The 23,115-nt window shown below is 52.1% G+C and overlaps 2 protein-coding genes across 2 annotated transcripts in view; both read left to right on the top strand.

The window, feature by feature from the left end:
• Positions 1-7: 7 nt before the first annotated feature.
• On the top strand, positions 8-10,348 carry TMEM72 (transmembrane protein 72). The gene is made up of 5 exons (XM_015407182.1): positions 8-77; positions 7,516-7,582; positions 7,659-7,730; positions 8,577-8,716; positions 9,945-10,348. The coding sequence occupies exons 1-5, from the start codon at positions 8-10 to the stop codon at positions 10,346-10,348; spliced, it is 753 nt and encodes a 250-aa protein (XP_015262668.1).
• An 11,431-nt stretch (positions 10,349-21,779) lies between these two features.
• Positions 21,780-23,115, top strand: part of COG3 (component of oligomeric golgi complex 3) — a 55,769-nt gene continuing 54,433 nt past the window's right edge. Inside the window, 1 exon segment of the mRNA XM_015407171.1 lies at positions 21,780-21,937. Coding sequence (XP_015262657.1) covers positions 21,794-21,937 — 144 coding nt within the window. The 5' untranslated portion in view covers positions 21,780-21,793.

Below are 23,115 nucleotides of genomic sequence, written 5' to 3'. Positions count from 1 at the left end.
TGCAAACATGAAGCAGGTGGCTTTTTGGACAAGCCTCGAACTCAGTTGCCGTCTGCTGGGGGTCAGCACTGGAGCAGGTGAGACCCACGGCCGTGTGTTGACGAGACCACCGCTCGGTCCTTGTCTGAGATGCCTTGGGGGGCGGTGGGGGGGGATGAGAGGGTGAAGGAGAAACCCTCGTAGGACCCCCCTCAGTTCTAGGTTTTCTCTCATGAGGATCTGGGCATTCTACAGAATAGAGGGGGGAGACTACAGGGCGGGGGGCACTGAGTCCTGTTTGGGGTTAGGGTTCCCAGGGCCCAATGAATTCCAGAATGACCACTGGTCTCCGAACGGCAGAGATCAGCTCCCCTGGAGAAATGCGGAGGGTGGACTCTCTGGCTCTACGCCCTGATGGGCTTCCCTCCCCTGGCTCCAGTCCCCAAATCTCCAGGAAGTTGGCTACCCTAGTGTCAGCTATAGCTGCCATGAGTGTGGTGTATGTTTCTAATTGCTTTGCATTCCTTCCCATGCGCTTAATTGCCTCTAAGCTGTAAAGCGTATCTCTCAAGGTCACAGGAGGTGCTGGTAGTGTCTAGGTTTCGTGGGAGCTTCTTACTTTCCCAGCTTCGCAACCGTTAGAGAATCTGCCAAATGCCCGCGCGCGGGAGCCCATCTAATTGGGTAGTGCTGGGGGGGGCGCGCATACGAATGCCCTATATCCTATTATGCGCATAGGTAACCCGCCATTCCTAACAGTGTTCATGTTACTGCATCTATGGCTTTTCAATAAAAGTAAAACCTTCTCAGAAGCGTGTACTTCGTTGTCTTGCTGTGGATCCTGACACCTAGTTGGGGCCGTGGGTCTTAGAGAAGGCATTTGCTTTCCAAGGTGTAAAGCCAAGATATCCATCTCCTGTCCGCACGGGCACACCAAGGTGGATACTCATGCCTACAGTGCACCCCTGAACGACTGCCATGATGTGTGTGCTTTGTCGGGGGGGGGAATCATCATGCGCTTAGCGCATAAGGAGTCTCTCCCGGCTCTGTTGCCTCCTGGCTCCTCTGAAGACAGAGCCTGGCTGATTTCCTATCAGGCCCCTCTGGACAGATGTTCAGGAGTCTTTGTGGCTTCCCCCAGGCAAGGAGAACTGATCTCATCCACTGTACATCTCTGCTGTAGAGACTTCAGACACCCACTGCACCTCTCGGCTGGGCTGGGCCCATCCAAGTGGGGATTTGGGGGCATTATGTGGTTAATGGTCAAAAGGATGACTATTGTTCCTGGTCATTTCTATCACCAAAAGCAAGATTACAGTTAAATCCTTGGTAATAGTCAGGGAAGGAGCTGCGGTGGCTCAAGTGGAGGGCTGGCTCCAGAACAAACTAACTTATGCAGGAGCCAAATCGCTCGCTCACAACTTTAATGCCAGTAGCTCACGAAGTAGAATTTTTGCTGACAAGACTCCACAGCTTAGAGGGAACATTGGGGATGACTATGGTTTCTGGTCATTTCTATCGCCAAAAGCAAGATTACAGTTAAACCCTTGGTAATAGTCAGGGAATCTTTGAACCTCTGCTTTGTTTCAATTTTTAAGAGTGTAACTAATGTTCATTGCATTCTTATTAATCCTATTTGTCTACCCCTCTATACAACCTGCTCCCTCTCACCGTTCCCTTTGTAGGGCAGGATGGTGCTGAGTCTTGAGGGGCTGCAGTTCTCTGGTGAGGCTCCACCCGCACGGTCGCTTTTGGCTCAACTGTTAATGTCAAGCAGCCCGATTCAGTCATTGTGGGGTTATAAGGCAACAGTGACATGCCCGTTGCCAGTTAAGGAAAATGCCCCTTGAGTGGCGCAGGATGGGTGGGGGTGGAAATGATGGCTGTGGGTTGCTAGAGAGGGAAAGATGGGGAACACACCCTGTGGAAGTTCCATTGGAGTTGCCAACAGATAAGCATTCGAAGCAGCCACCCAATGCTCCCTCTAAGCGGTGGAGTCCTGTAAGCCAAAATTCTACTTTGTGAGCTCCTGGCATTAAAGTTGTGAGCAAGAGATTTGGCTACCGCATAAATCAGTTTGCTCTGGAGCCCTCCTTCCTGAGCGAAGACAGAAATGTGTGAGCCGGAGGCTAAAAAAACTGAGCTAGCTCACACTAACTCAGCCTAGAGGGAACACTGCCCACGAGAGCTCCGCTGCCACACAGAAGCCGCCTCCAGCCGCTTGGCAGGCCTGGACATCCTCCGTCTCTCGGGCTTTTTCTCAGGGCCTCCGAACAGTCGGCTGAATGTTCGGGATCATCGGCCAGCCAGAACGGGGGAGGGTCTCTTCCATGCTTGTGGTGATGACCGACATGTAACTGCAGGTGGGAAGCCATAATGGAGAGCCAGCAGCTTGCCAAGATTGACTGTAAATGCAGAGGTCATTTCGGGGGGGGATCGCAGTTCCCCCGGATGAGGTGCAGGGGGCGGGGCACATGATGAAGCCCCGCCCCACGCTTCCGGCCGCCCCGCTTCCGGCCCTCATTCAGCCAGGAGGAGGCAGGAGAAGAGGGAGGGTAAGTTGCTTCCTCCCTGCCTCTCCTCACCCCTGCCTGCCTGGGGCCAGGGAGGGCCTTCACGGGGCTTCCTTGCACTCCCGCCGGCCTTGCAGGTCCACCGCCGGGCCCCTCATGGGGCTCGGCAGTGGAGCTGCAAGGCCGGCGGCGGCGGGGTGTGTAGCCTTATGACACACTTCTGGTGATGTCAGGGGGTGTGGCCTTATGACACACTTCCGGTGATGTCAGGGGGTGTGGCATATGCTAATGAGTTATGCTAATGAGTTCCCCTAGCTCTTTTTCTACGAAATGACCCCTGCGTAAATGGATTGTTCATTCCTGTCTTCTTTGCTTAAGAGCAACAGACTCTAATCTGGAGAACTGGGTTCGATTCCGCACTCCTCCACACGGGTCCTTGGGTTGGTCACAGCGCTTTCAGAGCTCTCTCAGCCCCCCCCAATAAGTCTAGCTCGCCACCTAGTGGTGGATAAGGCTAAAGCATTAGAACTTCAGGCTGCCAGACAATCTTCAGATCTCCTGGCTATAGTACACATAAATGCCATACAATAATTATTAATTATTACCTTTCTTTTAAAAATATTTTATTTATGCAGTGTCTTTTTAGCGTTGCCAGGCACATGACTGCAAACCCTGGGAAATGTTGGGGGCAGAGCATGGGGTAAAAGTCAGCTGGAAGTGATGTAGACAGTACATGACGTCTTTTTCTTGCCAGATCCAGGTTGGAGAACTCCTGGAGATTTGGAGATGGAGCCTGGGGAGGACAGGGGCCTCGGTGGGGTGCAATGCCGTAGAGAGCCCACCCTCCAAAGCATCCGTTTTCTGCAGTCTGGAGATGCGCTGTAATTCCCGGGGATCCCCAGGTTCCACCTGGAGGCTGGCATCCCTAGCCAGATCCATTCCGGAGGCTCCTGGGATGACTAAGGATGGGTGCTGGAGGTGGAGACTGTTGCCAGATTAGCTCCTCCGTGCTGAACTCAGTTGCTGCGGCTCTGGCCAGGCCTGGCTTCTCGACGGGCTTGAACCTTGAGCGGGTGTGCAGCACGCCTGCCCCAAGTCTCTTGGACAGACAAAGGCATTCCTTCTGGACTAGGCCTCTCCGGTCCTCCTGGGCAAAGCTCATTACAGGCCCTAATCCTCGTTCTCCCTGCTGTGCCTTTCTGGCATTTCGGTAAGGGGGGGGGCATTATTTCTCTGGTTACGACTACTCATTAACACGAAGGACTTGCTTTCTTCCCCCCTCCCTTCCTTTTGACTGTTTGCGAGGGGGGGGAGAACAAAGACAGGCCATAGGGTTGCCAACTCCAGCCTGGGGAGGGGCCTCAGCAGGGGGGGTCCCAGGCCTCCCAGCCCACCCTCCAAAGCAGCCCTTTTCTCCAGGGGAGCTGATCTCTGTCGTCTGGAGGTCAGTTGTAAAAGCTGGAGATCTCTAGGTCCCATCTGAAGGTTAACAACCAATACCAACTATACAGACAACCGTGATATAGTTACTAAGGTCCATGCCACACGGCAGAACAAAACCCGGGCAAAGTGCGGCTAATCAGAGCCGCACCAAAATAGAGACGCTGTGGCGGGATCCCATGGATCCCCTGAGCCGTGGCGCCGTTGCACCCCGGCACGATCAGATGCCGGGGAGGAAGCCACGGTCGGGAGGGGGAGGCTGCCGAACTGCGCATGTCTGAGCATGCGCAGTTCAGCCAGGAGCCGGGGATGCGCTGGTGGAAGGACGCGCCGGCAATCCCACGGCCAGCCTTGATGCGGACTTGCCCAAAGAACCACCTCAGTAGGTGGTTTATTTTTGCCGCGGCGTTTTGGGCGGAAGGGCCGGATCGGGGACGGGTGCGCAACGCTTCCCAGATGTTGCTGTGGGATCGCGCCCGTTTGCTGCGCCCCCGATCCGTCCCTCTCCCGGCCCAAAACCTCTCGTGTGACCGGGGCCTCGGATAATATTTTATGGACATTTTTATGCCTTTACTATAAAGACTTTTTAACATTAATAGATACCAAATAATTTTACAATACGTACAATTCTTCTATGATGAATAAAGTGCTTTGGACAAATAACTGCTCATATAGACACTCTGGACTTCTGATTGTCAACTTTCTTCATCCTTTCAGAGTTTTGTGTGGGAAATCCCTCCTCTCGGCAGTCGAAGCCACATAATTTCTCCACTTCTATTAATAGCACATCCGCGGCTTCCCACCTGAAGGTTGGCAACCGTAGCCATAGAACAGCATGGATTGCCTGAGCCTGACTTGGAAGATTTTTTTTTTTTAAATAACCAGATTGAATTTTGTGGTTACCCCTGACATCTTCTTGGTACAGAGGACGCCCACCGTGTCTTGCTTTAGGGCTACTATGCTGCTTGGGTGCATGAGTTCGGGCAAGCCCTGGGCCTGGTGCTGTTCACTCCGAGCCACACCCAGCCAAAGTAAGTAGCAGATGCCTTCTCAGAATCAAACAGAACTACATCACTCGGCTCCGTTTGAAAAAGATGAACAGACTGAATGTAAGGCTGTTTGATAAGGCTGCCGACAACCACACCTGAGAGGAGAGAATGGAGAGTTGTTTACTTCCCACAATTACGAAATATACCTTTACACATTTATCTGCTATTTTGACATATATATTGCTTTACAACTGTTGACCTTACAACCTTAGCTTGTTATTTAGTTTTGTCTTTGCTCATCTTCATCATGTCACATGTTCATTTGCTGTCCAGCCCCTGCCTATAAGTTTAGAACCTTACCTCCCCTTCCAATGCATTTGAAAAAGTGAGCCTGCACACGAAAGGTCATCCCTTGAATAAACCTTGGTTGGTCTTAAAGTTGCTGCTGGACTCTACATTTGTTCTACCGCTTCAGACCAACACGGCTGCCCCACATGAACCTGGAGAAAAATTGTCCTGCCCCTCTGTGTAGGGGTTTCACCAGCAACTGTCCTTGTCCTTCAGTGGAAGAATTTAAAAAACAAACAAACGCCCTGAGTGTTGTGCGCACTGCGACATCACTTCCGGGGGAAACCGGCTGCAAGTGATGGAGGGTAGCTCCAGAAATCACCAGAAACTCTTATGACTTTATCACGGAGTCTCCAGCGATTCCTAGAGCTACCCTCTGTCACTTCCGGGTTTCCCCTGGAAGAGGTGTAGCAGCAGCACACATAACACCTCTGCCTGCTGACACGCCTGCCCCCAAACCTCCAACCATTTGCCGGGCCTGGCCTGGGAACCCTACGAGGGGCTAAATGTGTGGAAATGGGAGAGCATCAGCCAGATCCAGGAACGAACACCCAGTTGCGGCCCGTCGCAGAGCCGCGAGAAAATCAGAGGTGGTCTCGTCGGGGCCCTGGACTTTTGCAAAAAAGTCCATCCGCTCCACAAACTTCGTTGGTTTGGGAGCCAGGTGGCCCGAAAGCGCCTTGACCAAAGGGGTGTAGGACTCATCTTTGGTCAGCCGGGGCGCTATCAGGTCCTTCAGTAAAAGATGGGCCTCCATACCACAGTGCCAGAGGAGGTACGCCTTCTTCTTACCCGGTGACATCGAGGATGGTGAAGTGGCTCTCGAGGGTCTCCAGCCAGGTTTCCCATTGCGATGGTTGGGAGATGTCGAAAGCAGGGAGGCTCTCGGATGCGGCAGCCATCTTACGGTTCCACGTGGAGGAGATGCTCAGGAACGGCGGTAGCGATCGGAGTCAAGCGGTGGAATGCTGCTCTCAGGTTCAGCGTCTCGGTGCTGAGAGCGGTGCGATGAGCGGCAACTGGAGATGCAGCACGAGGCAAAGCGGCGTGCGGTGATCTCGGTGTGATGCTCGATTCGTGGTCTCTGTTCATGGGAAGATGAATCCCATCCTCGTCGCCAGTGAAAAGTCCTCAGACATCTCAGTGATTCAGCTCATAAGGTTTAATAAGCAGGAACAAGACAAGTTTAGCCGGCTCACAGGCCGGCTTATATTCCCAGTGAAACCACCACCCAAAACACACACCGCAATAGGCTATTTACAGTGGCCGAGAGTTCCATAGGCTCTCGGCCGGGAACCTAGCCCTCGGATAGGTGTAGGCTAGGATCCACTTAGTCCATTGTTTCCTGGAGCGAAGCTTGAAGGTATCGCTTGACCGCGTGGAGCCCCAGTCGGCCATGCGGTCAGAACTGGATACATTACATCCTCGGTCTCAGACCTCCAGACTGAGTGGCAAGAGAGGCTAGATAGGCACACGGACCTTTCCTTCCTGTCTTTACTCTTCTGCCACCGCCCCCTTTGAAATGTAGATTGTGTTTTCAGGGACTATTCCCCTTCCTTCCATTCTTTCTTAGAGATGAAGACGAGCTCTCCCCCTGCACACACCAGGAGGGATGACATGTCCCCTCTTGGCACCATGAGGCATTTGAGCCTCTCGCCATCTGCTTCCATCCTTCAGCTAGTAAGTTAGTACTCTATCCTGTCCCTGCTCTTTCCTCTCCAAAGTGTACTTCTCAAATAAAGAGAGGAGTATTTCTCTTCTAAACTTGCAACGTGGCTCTGTGTAGCTTTGTAAGCTGAGTAACCTGATAAAGTGACACTCCTGTGTTTGTACCTTTATTTAAGCATTCTACTAACTAGTGGTGACCAGTGTTCCCTCTAAGCTGAGTTAGTGTGAGCTAGCTCACAGTTTTTTAGCCTCCGGCTCACACATTTTTGTCTTCGCTCAGGAAGGATGGGTTCCAGAGCAGACTAATTCATGCAGGAGCCAAATCGCTCACTCACAACTTTAATGCCAGCAGCTCACAAAGTAGGATTTTTGCTCACAAGACTCCACAGCTTAGAGGGAACATTGGTGGTGACTGGACTAACCACCCCAGTTAATCCCAATAATGTTTTTCGGTTCCCGTCTCCCCTTAGCTTCACTGGGCAGCCCTAGAAGTTCTCTCCATTTCTCTCCAGATGCAATATGGGGCTAATTCTGACCTTCCTCACAAGGCTGTTGCTCTGCTTTCTTTTGTGTTGCAGTGCTCGTTGGGGTGGGCGCCCAGACGCTGCTGCGGGGACAGTTCAAAAGCCTGGCCGTCTACTTGCTGTGAGTATGGAGCCGCCTGGGGAAACTGCTTTTTGCTAGTTGTTCCTTGTCCGTTCACATATTCTCTATCCTTCAGTTTTTCAGGAGCCACCATTTTGGTATATGAAGCCGCCTACTTCGCCAGCCTCCTCCTAGCAGCCTGCTCAGTGTGAGTCCCCTTCTCCATAAACCCCTTTGCCCAGGTAGAACCACTTAAGAAAGCATTTTCCTCAGTGCCACGCGGCCTCCTGTCTGAAAATTCTCTGAGAGGCACTGCCCATTTTGCCTCAGTCACTCCCAGTCGGTGGTAGTGTGGTGGTGTGTCATTTTGCCTGTGCCAAAAGTAAGAATGCCTATAAAAATTAAGCTTGCCAGGAGTAGGCATGCTTTTATTTACTGTTAAGTTCCCTCCTCCTTTATTTTATGCGATTTCAGATTTTGCAAAAAATTATGAGGAAAAGATATTATGGAAACAGTAATTGCAATAGTTACAAAGAAAGAATCCTTAAATATGTACAACACAAAATAACCAATTATCTATTTAAACATTCCATATGTTTAGAAGGAGCTGCGGTGGCTCAAGTTGTTAAGACGCTGAACTGCAGGCTGTGGCAGGTCGGTAGTTCAGCAGTTCGAGACCCGAGTGTGCCGCATGATGGAGTGAGCTCCCGTCTCTAGTTCCAGCTCCTGCCAGCCTAGCAGTTCGAAAGCAAGAAATTGCAAGTAGATAAATAGGTACCACTTCGGTGGGAAGGTAACAGCATTCCGTGCGCCTCGGTGTTTAGTCATGCCGGCCACATGACCACGGCAACGTCGTCGGCCAGCTTTGGCTCTTTGGCTTGGAAACGGAGATGAGCACCGCAACCCTAGAGTTGGACTCGACTGGCTTTCGAGCAAGGGAACCCTTTACCTTTACTTTAACCTTGTAAAACATCATCTGCCAAATCGCACACAATAGTTTTGTGGAGTTTTCTAGAGGAGTGGACCCAGTCTGACCATACGGATTTCACTGCAGCCTCCCAGTGGTATTTACAAGGCACCCTTGCTGGAAGGAAGTCCGCCGCTGCAGGCCCTTCCAGAAGTTCCTGGCCTACGTGCTGCTGTCGGTAGCTTGCTTCCTGCACCCCGTGCTTGTCTGGCACGTCACAATCCCAGGTAACAGGGGCAGTGGGCTAACTGGAGTAAACGGTGATACCGGAATGCATTGTTTCCTTCTGACTGGCATTATGTGAGGCACTGTCATATACTCACTACCACTGATATCGGGGTAAGGGCTTTTGCTCATGCTGCCACCAGGAGACCTCCTGGAAATACAGCTGATCTCCAGACGACAGGGATCACTTCCCTGGAGGAAAAGGCTGCTTTGGAGGGTGGACTCCCCTCCTCGCCACATAGGCCAGAGAGTCGTAGCTCCGTGCCCCACATCCAAGCGCCTCAGCTCTGTGTGTCTGGCCCCGGGTGTTTCTCTGGGAGAGGGTGCCATGGGGAGAAATGACTGCCTGCTGGCAGAGTGCGGGGAGAGCAGTTATACTTTCCTCCTGGCACATGCCAAGGTTTTCACTGGCATAACAGTATGTTGGTGTTGCCACAGGAAGTGGTGGCGGCTACAAGCATGGACGGCTTCAAGAGGGAATTGGATAAGCATATGGAGCAGAGGTCCATCAGTGGCTATTAGCCACAAGGTATAGATAGGAACTCTCGGTGTGGGGCAAGGGATGCTCTATATTCTTGGTGCTTGGGGGGGGCAACAGTGGGAGGGCTTCTAATGACCTGGCCCCACTGCTGGACCTCCTGATGGCACCTGTTTTTTTTGGCCACTGTGTGACACAGAGTGTTGGACTGGATGGGCCTTTGGCCTGATCCAACATTGGCGTCTCTTATGTTCTTAGTTCTTATGTGTTGACGGCCCTTTGGGGCTGGAGGGGTTTAGGGAGTAGACTAAGTCCTGTTCTGCCCACGACACCATGCAAGTCTACACCTGTGTGGTGCTCTGGCCTGCAGCTATTGGGGGCTCTGCTCCCTTCCTTCAAGGGCTCCTCCGCTTCTTAAAGGCCCCCTGCTCCTTCCCAGAAGGGCCAAGTGCTCCCCGCTGATCTGCCGAAGCACCCTTTCAATCGTGCAGGAGGGGAGGGAGAGGGGGCGTGCACCACCCCGTCTTCATTATGGCAAATAATGGCAGCCCCACTAGGGAAAAAAACCGCCCCACAAGCGACAAAATCCTGGCTATGGGGCTGGTCGTGCTTACACTGCCCCAGTGTCGCCGATATGTCCATGGAGTCCAGGAGGACATGTTTGGAGCAGCTGGTGGGTGGGTGTGAAGCACAGGCCAGGGGCCCGCACGGCTGTGTTTTGAATCCTGTTCCTCTCCTTTCGCTTTCTGCAGGAACGATGCTGGTTCTGAGTGGCCTGGCCTATTTCCTGCTCAGCAAGAAGCACAAAGAAACCGCAGCAAATGGGCCATTGGGCCAGTACAGCGACAGCTGCCCCGCATCCACAGCCGAGACGAGCCCAGATGACACGGAGCAGACGTACACCTTCCTCGGAGGATCACGCAGAGGGCCACGGGGCTCCCTCCTCTCGTACGCACGGAGCATCCTCACAGGTCTCCGGAGCCAGGAAGGTGCGGTGAACTCTCCCGACGTACTGACGACAAGGAGGCAGGGGCGCTTTGGGGAGAAGGCGGTCAGCATTGTCCTCTCCGTCCAAGACAACGCCGGGAGCCTGGCTCAGGAAAGCACATCCGACACGGCCCCCATCCTTGGCCCCACGGCTGCGACGTCCCCATAGGAAAGGCAGCATCCCCTGCCCCCCAGAAGAGGCTGAGGTCGAGATGGGCTTCATTGTGCGTCTAGTCCCCGGTGCCCCTAACCCCTCTCTCAAACACACCTCCTAGATTCGGGCCACTGGGAGCCGCCAGGAATCCCCACTAGCAGCAGACGGCGCAGGACTGGCCCTCCCAGCTCATACTTCGATTGCCCACGAGGCTCCTATTGGGTATTGTAAATAAGAAGCGGGAGACTGACCAGTTATGAAGGTGCACAGAGAGTTTATATAGTTATAAAGGTGAATATATACAGAGATATTTACAGGCCATTGAACAGTATGTCGTGCCTTCGTCTATGAGAACTGAGTCCCCACCAGCTTACTAAGCTGATAGCTATTATGCTAAACCCCAGCCAGTCTCTAACAAGGTGATGTAATCACTAACTCTTAACAAGACCTGAAAGAGTAACACCTACTAGAAAACACCTGGCTGTAATTACATAATTACTAGCATGACAGCTAGGTCTGACAAACAGATCAAACTGATCTATAGTAACTGCTTGCTACCTCTATCACTCTGACATATATCTCAATAGCTCCTTGGCTTTGCTATTCAGTTGCTAGCCATAGTCAGTCCTGACAGGAGTAGCGGAAGAAGCTGTCCCCAGTTTTGGGGGACGGAGCCAGAATCGTGTTACAGACGAATGTAAAGGAGGATGGAGTCTCTGTGCTGATAACATTCCCCCCCCTCCGGGTTTAATCGAAGGCGCTCAGGGCTATGCACATGACTCCTCACGACAACCCTGTGAGGTGTGTGAGTCCGAGGAGGAGGAGGGATTGGCTGAATGAAGGCTGCCCAGTGAGATGCATGGAACAGCAGGGATCTCCCCATCCGCGGTACGACTGTCTTAATACCATAACACGGTAGGAACTCTATTGTTAGTAGGGCTGCCGATCCTGGATCGGAAATTCCTAGATAGTAGGGTTGCCAGCCTCCAGGTGTGGCCTGGAGATCTGGAATCACAACTAATCTTTAGACACAGAGAGATCAGTTCCCTTGGAGAAAACGGTTGCTTCAGAGGGTGGGCTGCATGCATCCTACCCCAGTAAGGCCCTTCCCCTCAAAAATCCTTACCCTCTCCAAGTTTCACTCCCAAATCTCCAGGAATAATTCCAATGAAGACTTGGCAACCCTAGATAGATGGCGGTGGAGCGTGGGGAGGGCAGAGTGGGCAGAGGGAGGGAATGCCAGATAATTCACCCTCTAGAGCACCCCTTTTCTTCAGGGGGAGCTGATCGAAAGCTTCGGTGAGTAGATAAAATGGGTACCACTCCTTAAAGAGGGTAGGCACACTAAAAAACCCCGGTGGGGGAGGTGTTAGCCGGCGAACGGAAGGTCCAGCAATTGAGATCAAAAGCCTAGAGAGATCTATTCGGCATCATGGCCTGTAATGGGCCATTCCGGCCAGGCGGTGGCAATGCTGTGCTGCAACTGAGAAAGCTGACGACATCAAGCCACGCCGAGTGTGAATGCCGTTGGAACACGTCTGAAGCTTACAGCTGGACAAACTCCCTGTCGGCCGTGAAATGTGTGCGATTTAAAGATATATGTTGTCCTCCCTTACCCCTATCATTGTTAGTCCCTTGTGAATACACGAGTAACTGTAAAACGTTCAGAGCCAGCAGCTCTGCAAAGATTGAGCGATTAATAAATAGAAAGATGATGATGATTATTATTATTTACTATCTCTGTAGTCTGGAGATCAGTTGTCACAGCAGGAGGTCTCCAGGCCCCATCTGGAAGTTGGCAAGCCCAACTGTTAGGGAACCCCAACAAGTTTGATGCTGGGTATAAGCTTTTATGTGCACATGAAAACTTATACCCAGAATTAAACTTTGTTGGTCTTAAAGGTGCCCCTGGACTCAAACCTTGTTCTGTTGCTTCAGACCAGAGGTGGCCAAACTGCGGCTTGGGAGCCACACGGGGCTCTTTCGCACACACTGTGTGGCTCCTGGCAGGGCGGCTGGGGAACCAAAGGAGGGGGGGCCTGCCTCCCCCATCGCTCCTCCCTTCCCCAGCCAGGGTTCCCCTCCCTCGGTAGGCTTGAGGCCTCTCCCCTCTCCAAACTCTGGCTTCTGTAGACTCCACCACAAAATCTCCAGGGATTTCCCAACCTGGAGTTGGTAGGCCTGGAAAGGGCCAGCTGCCTTTGCCTTTTTACAGACAGAACCAAACTTGGTTGCCCAGCAACAGCCACTGAGGGAAAAGTTAGCCCCACAGGAAGCAAGCAGGAGAAGTGTCTTCATCAGGAGAGACAGCCATTTTGGTAGTTTATTCTGTCAGGGAACAGTGGCCAGGCTGGCAGTGGGTGGGAGAGAGGAGTGGACCCAGCACTCAGCCAATGGCACGCGAATACTCTTCTTGAGTGGCGACTGATAGGCCAGTGGCTGATGGAGCACACAGCACAGCTAATGGGAGAGCTGGAAAGTGCCAATGCATTAGGGCTTTTAGATATGTGCTGGCCCCAGTCAGCGTTATCTGTAGTTTAGTAAAACTGCTCTGTATCTTTAAGAGTAGTTGCACCCTGGGAATTGGAGTCCACAGTTAGGGGTCTCAGAAGCTTCCCTCTGACTGGCTCATTAAGAGTAATTTCGTGAGCTCAGAGGCGCAAAGATAGGAGTTCTATTGTTCTTTCCCGTTTCTTTGTCCATCAACCCTTACTGCAAGGAGAGGGGAAGCCCATCTCTTTTCTCACCGCGGCTATAGAACTGACCTAGATCGCAAGATGTAACCTTCCACCCAGCCATCAGCTTGATTGTGAGTAAATGATCTTCTGAATGCGTGTGGAGTTAAATAAAGATGATTTAAGCTCTCCTCAGTAGTCGTGTGTTGACTCACACCTAGAGAGCGTTGGCTTAGCAGAGCTCACGCTGGACAGGACAAGATATATCAGATTCTTCCAGGGTTCTTTTTGTAGAAAAAGCCCAGCAGGAACTCATTAGCATGATAGGCCACACCCAACAGCAGGAACTCATTAGCCTATCAGGCCACACCCCTGACAGCACAGCTCATTAACACATTAGGCCACACCCCCATGTTACCAGAAGTGTGCTCATCCAGCCACACCCACCTTTCGCTTCTTATTCTGTTTACCTTGTTTGTTGGAGCAGGAACTCCTTTGCATGTTAGGCCACACACCCCTAATGTAGCCAATCCTAATGAGTTTCTGCTGTTGGGTGTGGCCTATTATGCTAATGAGTTACTGCTGGGCGTGGCCAACTTGAAAGCCAGCCGGAACTCCGTTCCTGTGCGTCCCTGCCCAAAAATAGCCATGGATTCTTCTCTCCCCCAGGTGGCTATTCTCTCTCTTTTTAAAAATATTTTTATTTAATTTTTAGAAATAACAGACACACACGTAAATCCCTCAACAATTCACACTTGAGGCTCGTTGTGCGGCTTACTCTTTTCAGTTTGAAGTGATTTCGGTTTCAGAACATCTTTTCCGGGGTGGGTGGGAGAGAAAAGCTCTGTTTGTGAAGCTCAACAGTTCACCGCTTTCTGTTCAACGTTTCAAGAGGAGAAAAGCCTCCCGTTAGCCTAACCAACCTTCCAGTGCTTTGTGAGGATGAAATGCAGGAGCAGAGAACGAAGTAGGCCAGCTTGCCAGCCTCCAGGTGGGGCCTGGAGATCTCCCACTTTTACGATTGATCCCTAAATGACCCAATTTCCTCTGGGGAAGAATGGCTGCTTTGGAGGGTGCCCTAGAGAACTGTACCCTGTTCAGGTCCCTCCTTTCCCCAAACCCTCCGCCCGCCCCCCCACAGCTCCATCCCCCAAATCTCAAGGGATTTCCCAACACATATCTGGTAACCAGTGTTCCCCCTAAGCTGAGTTAGTGTGAGCTAGCTCACAGTTTTTCAGCCTCTGGCTCACCCATTTTTGTCTTGGCTCAGGAAGGAGGGCTCCAGAGCAAACTAATTTATGCAGCAGCCAAATGGCTCGCTCACAACTTTAATGCCAGGAGCTCACAAAGTAGAATTTTTGCTCACAAGACTCCACAGCTTAGAGGGAGCATTGCTGGTAACCCTACTCCCCATGAGGAGAGAGTATAAATTAAATGAATAAGGAATAATGAGGAGTAGAAGCAAAAGCCCAATGAGAATGGGGGGGGGGTTAGAGTTGCCAGTCACCAGGGATTCCCCATTTGGAGGGCCCCCCCCCACTTAAGGGCTATCAGGAAGCGCACAGAGACAAGCAATGCAGATTTTAAAAAAACAACATATTCCTTTTGTCCTCGCAACACCCTTGTTAAGTAGGCCATGCTAAGTCCTGTTTCCAGTGGGGAAACTGGAGCTGAATGATCATTGGTCGCCCAGCATCAGCAAGAGATCCCAGGGGCTGCAGACAGGGACGTCACCCCCGATTGGAGACATCCACAGAAGATCTCTGTTGCCACCTTGGCCCTCAGCAGCCGTGCCTGGGAAGTCCTTGAACCCGCACCCCGCCTTCCCAGAGGCACTTACCTCCCTCTTTCACCCCCTGGTTGTCTGGTGGCCCGGCTGAGACACTGCCCGGGTGTCACAATGGGGCTGACCCGCCTGCCTTTTGTTGCACGGCCCTGGGATGTGTCTGCTTGGGCCCCAGGAGGCAGCCGTGGAAATCAGGCCGGAGGAGGCAGAGGTGGAGGCAGCGTTCGGGCTCTGCGTTCCGGCTCCTGGCTATGCCTCAGACATAAAAAGCCAGAAGGATTTGGAAAGTGTCAGGAGGACAGGAGACAGCTAAGGCTAGTTTCACAACAAGCCCAGGTAAGGGCCATTATTTTGGCCCCATTTAGCCGTGTCCTTCAGCCATAGTTCCCTCATCTCCCCTTAAGAAGAACCCCTTTGTAGCCCAGGCAGCTAAGAGCGCTGAAATGCCAGGGGGCCAGTCTTCGGGTCAGGATGAACAAATGCAGGCAACTGGAGAAAACTAAGGCAATACTTCAGAGGATGGAGGAAGACCGGAGGGCCTGGCGTGATCTGGTCCATGGGGTCGCGGAGAGTCGGACTCGACTGTGCAACTGAACGACGACAACAACAAGCCAATAAAGCCCGGGTCGGATGAGGTTTGCACTACGAGACTTCTCAGTTTAGAAGGGAGATGACTGGGGGGGGGGGCATAATATGATAAAAAGGTAAAGGTAAAGGTTCCCTTGCTCGAAAGCCAGTCGAATCCGACTCTAGGGTTGCGGTGCTCATCTCCGTTTCCAAGCCGAATTTGGCCCCATTTAGCCGTGTCCTTCAGGCATAGTTCCCTCATCTCCCCTTAAGAAGAACCCCTTTGTAGCCCAGGCAGCTAAGAGCACTGAAATGCCAGGGGGCCAGTCTTCAGGTCAGGACGAACAAAGGCAGGCAACTGGAGGAAGCGAAGCCAATACTTCAAAGGATGGAGGAAGACTGGAGGGCCTGGCGTGATCTGGGAACTACCGACCTTCCACAGCCTGCAGTTCAGCGTCTTAACCACTTGAGCCACCGCAGCTGCAACATAATATGATAGAGATTTATGAATTTATCCATGGGGTGGAGAGACTTGACAAAGGGAACCTTTTCTCCCTCTCCCAAAATAGTTGAACTCAAGGGCATCCAGCGAAGCTGATGGGCAGTAGATTTAAGACAGACAAAAGGAAATGCTACTCTATACAGAGAATGATTAAAAGGTGGAATCTGCCGACCAGAGGATGTAGTGATGGCCACAGGCGTAGACAGCTTTAGAAGGTCATTAGACGGATTCATGGAGAGGACAGTCAGTGGCTACTAGCCATGGTGACTAAAGGGAGCTTCCTTGGTCAGAGGCCGTCAAACTCTGAACCCCAGTGCCAGGAGGCAACGGCAGGGGAAGGCCACGGCCTCCAGGCCCCGTTGCTGGATGTCCAGAGGAACTGGGTGGCCACTGTGTGAGGCAGGAGGCTGGACCCGATGGAAATATTCCAGATGTGTTTGAGTCAAGTGTATTTTCTGTGCACGTTTCATGATCCCATCCAACACACTTTGAGAAACGTACATCAACCCTGCACACGGAAACTAGATTACCGTTCATGCCATTATGGATACAAGACCTTTCCGGTACAGCATTTCATAACCTCAGCCGACTTAACATGGTTTCATAAGGGCCAGAGACAACCCTACAGAAGAGATCATGTTTCTTGCACTAGTTCAGGAACAGGTTTTAGTATTATGTTTCCTTGCTCAAGGAGCTGCGGTGGCTCAAGTGGTTAAGACGCTGAACTGCAGGCTGTGGAAGGTCAGTAGATCAGCAGTTCGAGACCTGAGTGTGCCGCATGACAGAGTGAGCTCCCATCTCTAGTTCCAGCTCCTGCCAACCTAGCAGTTTGAAAGCAAGAAATTGCAAGTAGATAAATAGGGACCGCTTTGGTGGGAAGGGAACAGCGTTCCGTGCGCCTTGGTGTTTAGTCATGCTGGCCACATGACCACAGAAACGTCTTTAGACAGCGCTGGCTCTTTGGCTTTGAGATGGAGATGAGCACCGCAACCCTAGAGTCGGATTCAACTGGCTTTCGAGCAAGGGAATCTTTACCTTTACCTTCCTTGCTTAATATAAATGATCTCTTCTCTGAACCATAAGTAGTTTCTTGTTTGATGCTAATTTGATGCGTTTTGGTCCCTGGTTTGTTGTTGTGTTGCAGTGATGCTGTGAATCGTATTTCCTGCTGGCTTCCCAAAGAAAATCATTCCACGTGAATCTCTGTAGGTCATGCAGTCATCTGGACCCCCAATCTGTTTTTAATCATTTCAAGAAAGCTGCTTGAAGGTGAAAATGGATTACATCCCACCGCCGGTCAAGTTGTGTGATGGTGGCAAGTGGGTGAACGAAACCTACATCCAGTCAGCGTTCTCTTCCTCTCCAGAAAACCTCCAGAAACACACTGGTGAGGAGATCCGTGGTGACTGGACTCTCTGGGAAGAGAACAAGGCCCTTTGGGAAGAAAATAAGGCTCTGCAGGTGGAGAACAGGGCTCTCCGGAAAGAGAACAAAGCCCTCCAGGTTTTTCCAGAAATCAATTTCTCTCTGAAGATCTCCCCGGATGAGGTCTTCCCTGAGCAGAAGAAACCTATTCCAGCTCTCCAGAAGGAAAAACTCACTGTCCAGATATTAGGGAACAGAGTGCTGACGGTCCCCGAAACCAGCAAGGCTGTGACAGCCCAAGAAAACAGCACCAAAGTGACCCTGCCTCAGGCAGTCACGGCCCTCTCAGAAATCTCTCCGGAGGAGAGCAGGACTTTGCCGGCCCTCGAGAGAAACAAAACTCCTGTGTCTCCGCTAGAGGAGAATGAGGCCTTCCTGACTCTGCAGAAGCTGAACCAGCTTGTGCCGTCCCTCCTCAGAGAGAACCAGGCACTTCTGGAAGAAAAAGAGACCTTCCACACACTCCAGGAAGAGAACAAAATACTCCGGGAGGAGAACAGCAAGCTGCAGCTGCAGCACTGTGCTGCCCAAGAGGCCATGAAGAAGGCCCTGGCTCAGGTGGCGTCTGCTCTCTTGCCCGGGGCAGAGAAGGAAGCGAAGAAGCCGGAGAGTTGCTGAAAAGGGAAGAGTCTCGGGGGGAGAGAGAGAGAGGAGCCCAGGCAGAAGGAGGCCCCTTCGTCCATGTGTGCCGCCACGTGTTCTCTCTCCTGGACAAAGGACCCTAATAAAGTTCTGTTGTGGTTCGAGAGGATTGGGATGCGTTCTGGGAATATAGTGATGACGTTTACATAGCAATTGTGCGTCCATGGTGGTGGGACGTGCCAGCAGGTCGCCACCGACTTCTGGCCACCCTGTAGGGCTTTCCCCCGACGAGAGAGGAACAGAGGTGCCTTGCCTTTGCCCGCCTCTGCGTGGCACCCTCAGACTCCCTCGGTGGTCTCTCATCCGAATACGAACCAGGGCTGACCCTGCTTAGCTTCCCAGAGCTGATGAGATGAGGGTCGCCTGGGCCACCCAGGGCAGGCGTCCAAACGAGAAGACAAGAAATTTTATTAATGTATCTCCCGTATTACAGTCCTCCTTTCTCACTTGGAGTCAAGACTCATCCTTTCTCACTTGGAGTCAAGGTGGATTACACAGACAGGCGGGGACACTCAATAAACAATGCAGTGCGATTTGGGTTGCGGAACCAATTAGAAGTCTAAAAAACAGGCCCTGACCTGGATAGCGCAGAGAAGTCCGATCTCGTCAGATCTCGGAAGCTAAGCAGAGCCGGCCCTGGCAAGTACTTGGAAGGGGGACCTCCAAGGAATATCAGGGCCTCCCGGGGGGCACCAGCTCTCTAAAACACCCAAGTCCCGCTAGGGGTCGCCAGATGTCAACCGGGACTTCCAGGCGCACACGCACATACACGGAGAGCAAGAAATCTAAAAACAGACCCGAAGCACAGCATCAGCACAAATGTCAGCAGGGCACAAAAAGCACACAATAGGATTCCTCGTTTCAGTAAGCTCAACACAGCAGCATAGGCCACAGTCCCCAGTAACCTATCTAAGTAACTTTGTGAATCATCAAGTATATTGTACAACTCTAGTTCCTGCGTAGAAAAGCCCTCTCAAATAATTCAGCTTTGCATAGATTCAGGTGGATAGCCGTGGTGGTTTGAAGCAGCAGAGCAAAAAAGTTTGAGTCCAACGGCACCTTTGAGACCGACCAAGTTTTATTCCGGGTCTCAGCTTCCGTGCGTGTGTTACGGATTGGGGCTGGAACATCCCAGGACTGCCCATCAGAGACGGGCTGAGCTTGGAGCCCTTGAACAATATTCTAGATTATTCAGGATTCTAGAGGCAACCAGTGAGGATGTAATGTTATGTAAATAGCCTATCGTTGGGAGTTGGGTGTGTTTGGGTGTGGTTTGTGCATGCTATTTAAACAGGGCTGTTGCCCTGGGGTTTTAGTCTCGTACTTGCTGAAATCACTAAATAAAGTAGAGCTGTTCACGGCAATGCGTCTTGAACCCAGTATTTAATAGTGTGCATGCACACGTCTTCAGTTCTGCATAGTTTGCAGAAAGCCAGGAGATGAAAGCCATCCTGGGTTTCAAAAACAAAGGAAGATTGGAAGAAATTGCAGGGGGGGGGGAGATGAAGCACTGTTCAAGTAGGGGGACCTGCAAAAGCTTGGGGGGGGTCTCAATTCCCCCTTCCCCACTATTTCCACTTCCCCTTTCCTGAAAGCTGTGATAGCCAGGGCTATTTTTGGGCAGGAACGCACAGGAACGAAGTTCCGGCTGGCTCCCAAGTTGGCCACGCCCAGCAGGAACTCATTAGCATAATAGGCCACACCCAACAGCAGAAACTCATTAGGATTGGCTACATTAGGGGTGTGTGGCCTAACATGCAAAGGAGTTTCTGCAACAAAAAAAGGCCCTGGGTTTTGACCACAAACAAGGTAAACAGAAGAAGCAGCAAAAGGTGGGTGTGGCTGGATGACCACACTTCTGGTAACATGGGGGGTGCGGCCTAATGTGCTAATGAGCTGTGCTGTCACGGGTGTGGCCCAATATGCTAATGAGTTCCTGCTGTTGGGTGTGGCCTATTATGCTAATGAGTTCCTGCTGGGCTTTTTCTACAAAAAGACCCCTGCTGATAGTCTCTCCCCCTTGCCTGCTTCCTTCTCCTCCCCACCCTCCAGCCAATCTACCTTTATCTCACCCGCCCCCTGCCCTCTCCAGTTCTCCCTCCCTCAGACATGGGGGGCAGCCATCAAAAGTTTGCTTTTCTGAGGTTTGTAAAAAGGTCTGTTTCGGTCTGTTCATGGCCCAGATCTCTGGATTCAAGCATCCACAGATCGCTTTAGCTGCTACCCTTGAAAGAGAGGAGTTAGCTGTGTTAGTCTGTTGCTGCAAAATAATAAAAAGCCCAGTAGAATAGAGTAATTTTATTGTACGTGGCCATAGGCCTTCACAATACATAACATAAGAACATAAGAGACGCCAATGTTGGATCAGGCCAAAGGCCCATCCAGTCCAACACTCTGTATCACACAGTGGCCAAAAATACCAGGTGCCCTCAGTGGCGAAAAGAGCCAGTCTTGCGGAGATGATAGGGTCCTCATCTGAGAGCATAAAGGCCATCTTATCATAATCAGACAGGGGGTATAGGGCTGTCAATATATTTGCTAAATATTTGGCCCTGGGTCCTACATAGAAAGGATAGGCCAGAATATAGTGGGGAAGGTCTTCCACTGCATGCTCGCATATACAGTTATGTTGGTCTACTGGAGTTTTGAATAGCAACCAGCTAACCTCTCCAAAGGCATCATTTGAAAACGCAGTGAAGTAAGCGATCTGAGATTATACCAGGTTATGTTGTTTAAGTAAAAGGCTCTTGAATGGTCCTTTTCAATTATTTTACACCATGGAGCAAACCTTGATTGGGAGATCAGTGTGGCGTCTATTAATGCATCCTCTCTAAACATCCATTAGCGTATGTGGGTCCTGATCCCTGTATGTTGAAGCAGGTCATCTGGAACAGTATATCTACTGATGATATATAATTAAGAAATTCAGGAGGGAAAGCCCAGTAACACCTTTACGACTAGCAAACTTTGTTGCAGCATAGGCTTTTGAGAAACACAGCTCTCTTTGTCAGATGCATGGAGGGTATGAAGAAACTGGCTCTGCATTGACATGGCACTTTCTGCAGCCTCTCCCCCCCCCCTCCCCTTAACACCTGTATATCTCTGGCCAGTTGCTTCCTACCCTCCATGCACCTGATGAAGAGACCTGTGTTTCTCGAAAGCTTATGCTACAGTGAAGTTTGTTAGTGAATGCAAAGCCATTGTTAGTCTTCAAGGTGCTGCTGGGCTTTTTAGTAGCCTCCACAGGGAGGAATGGGGAGAGCAAAGCTCATGGACAGGAAGAAGAAGAGATTGGGTGTATACCCTGCCCTTCACTACCCAAAGGTGTCTCAGAGCGGCTTACAAACGCCTTTCCCTCCCCTTCCCCACAACAGACAGACACCCTGTGAGGCAGGCGGGGCCGAGAGAGCTCTTGACAGAAACTGCTCTTTTTTCAAGGACAGCTCTTATCAGAACTGTGGTTTGCCCAAGGTCATCCAGCAGGTGCAAGTGGAGGAAGAGTGGGGAATCAAACCCGGTCCTCCCAGATTAGAGTCCCTGCACTTAACCACGACACCCAACTGCCTCCCAAGACCAGGAAGAACAAGACCCGGGGAAAGAAGGCGGCCACGAGACCCCACGAAGACCCGCCCACCTGGGAGCCAGCGCCCAATAGAACGCAGCCCCGGGGCGCCTCCGCCCCGCCTCCCAGGAACAGCCGACGCCTCCCGGAAGCCGTGCCCAGAGCGTCCCTCGACCTCGGCCCCGCGACCCGAGGGCCACTTCCGCTGCCAGCCACTTCCTCCCGGGACGGGAAGTGACGATCCCCGCGGTGCGCCCTTGTCCCCCGTCCCCGCGGGGAGGCTCGTTCCGGCAGTCGGAGGATGGCGGAGCTGCCGGCGGAGATCCGGGAGCGGCTGGGCCTGTGGGAGCGGCCCCCGCGGCCTCTGGCGCCCCTCAGCGAGCGGCAGGGCGACTCCGTGGTGGAGCTGCGCGAGGCCTTCCTCTGCCCGCCCGCCCCGCCGGAGGTGAGGGAGGGGCGGCCAGCCAGGGGGAGGGCGCTGGGTTCGAGTCCTGCTCCGCCAAGGCGTGCGGGGGCGGGAATTGCCATCATCATCATGTTGTTGTTGTTAGGTAAAGGTCTCCCTTGCTCGAAAGCCAGTCGAGTCCGACTCTAGGGTTGCGGTGCTCATCTCCGTTTCCAAGCCGAAGAGCCAGCGCTGTCCGAAGACGTTTCTGTGGTCACGTGGCCGGCATGACTAAACACCGAGGCACGCGGAATGCTGTGACCTTCCCACCGAAGTGGTACCTATTTATCTACTTGCACTTTCTTACTTTCGAACGGCTAGGTTGGCAGGAGCTGGAACTAGAGACGGGAGCTCACTCTGTCATGCGGCACCCGGGTCTCGAACTGCTGAACTACCGACCTTCCACAGCCTGCAGTTCAGCGTCTTAACCACTTGAGCCACCGCAGCTCAAGTTACTGTTGATTTATTAGGCCGCCCTTCCTTGCAAGCAAGACTCAGGGCGGCTTAAGGAGGAAACAAAAGCCATCGATAGTTTTAACTTAAAACCAGCGTTAGAAATGCCTACACAGTGCATGATGGAAGCTCAGCCGTGCGGTGTGGTGGTAGTGGGGCCTCTGTTGGAGGTGGGCTGCCGGCCTCCAGCCAGGGCCTGGGGATCTCCTGGAATTGCCGTGGATCTCAACATTGCAGAAATTATTTCCCCAGGAGGAAATGGCAGCTTTGGGCGGTGGCCTCTCGGGGATCCTACCCTGATGAGGCCCCCTCTCTTATTGAAACCCTGCCCTCTCTCAGACTCTACCCCCCAAATCTCCAGGAATCTCCCAGCCTGGGGTTGGCTACACTATTAGGCCTGCAGATGGACAGCTCGGCCTCTTCTCCTGAGGGGCAGTTTGGTGTACCACTTAGGAGTGCAGACTCTAGTCTAGGAGAACCGGGTTGGATTCCACACTCCTCCGTATGCAGCCAGCTGGGTGACCTTGGGTCAGTCACAAGTTCTCTCGGAGCAGTTCTGTCAGAGCTCTCTCAGCCCCACCTACCTCACAGCGTGTCTGTTGTGGGGAAGGGAAGGAGATTGTAAGCCGCTCTGAGACTCCTCTGGGAAGGGTGGGGTATAAATCCAATATCCTCTACGCATTCTTGCAGCCTCCAGCTCGTGCCATTATGCCCTGAATTAAATA

This window comes from Gekko japonicus, unplaced genomic scaffold (assembly GCF_001447785.1).
Source record: "Gekko japonicus isolate JY-2015 unplaced genomic scaffold, Gekko_japonicus_V1.1 scaffold2412, whole genome shotgun sequence".
In the NCBI taxonomy this organism is placed as follows: domain Eukaryota; kingdom Metazoa; phylum Chordata; class Lepidosauria; order Squamata; family Gekkonidae; genus Gekko; species Gekko japonicus.
The sequence above is the reverse complement of the archived record's forward strand: the minus strand, read 5'-3'. Positions and strand labels throughout refer to the sequence as shown.

Coding starts and splice junctions, on each gene's coding strand:
- TMEM72 (XM_015407182.1), top strand. CDS start 8: ATGAAGCAGGTGGCTTTTTGGACAAGCCTCGAACTCAGTTGCCGTCTG. Junction 7,583..7,658: donor AGCCTGGCCGTCTACTTGCT/GTGAGTATGGAG, acceptor TCTATCCTTCAG/TTTTTCAGGAGCCACCATTT. Junction 8,717..9,944: donor CTGGCACGTCACAATCCCAG/GTAACAGGGGCA, acceptor CGCTTTCTGCAG/GAACGATGCTGGTTCTGAGT.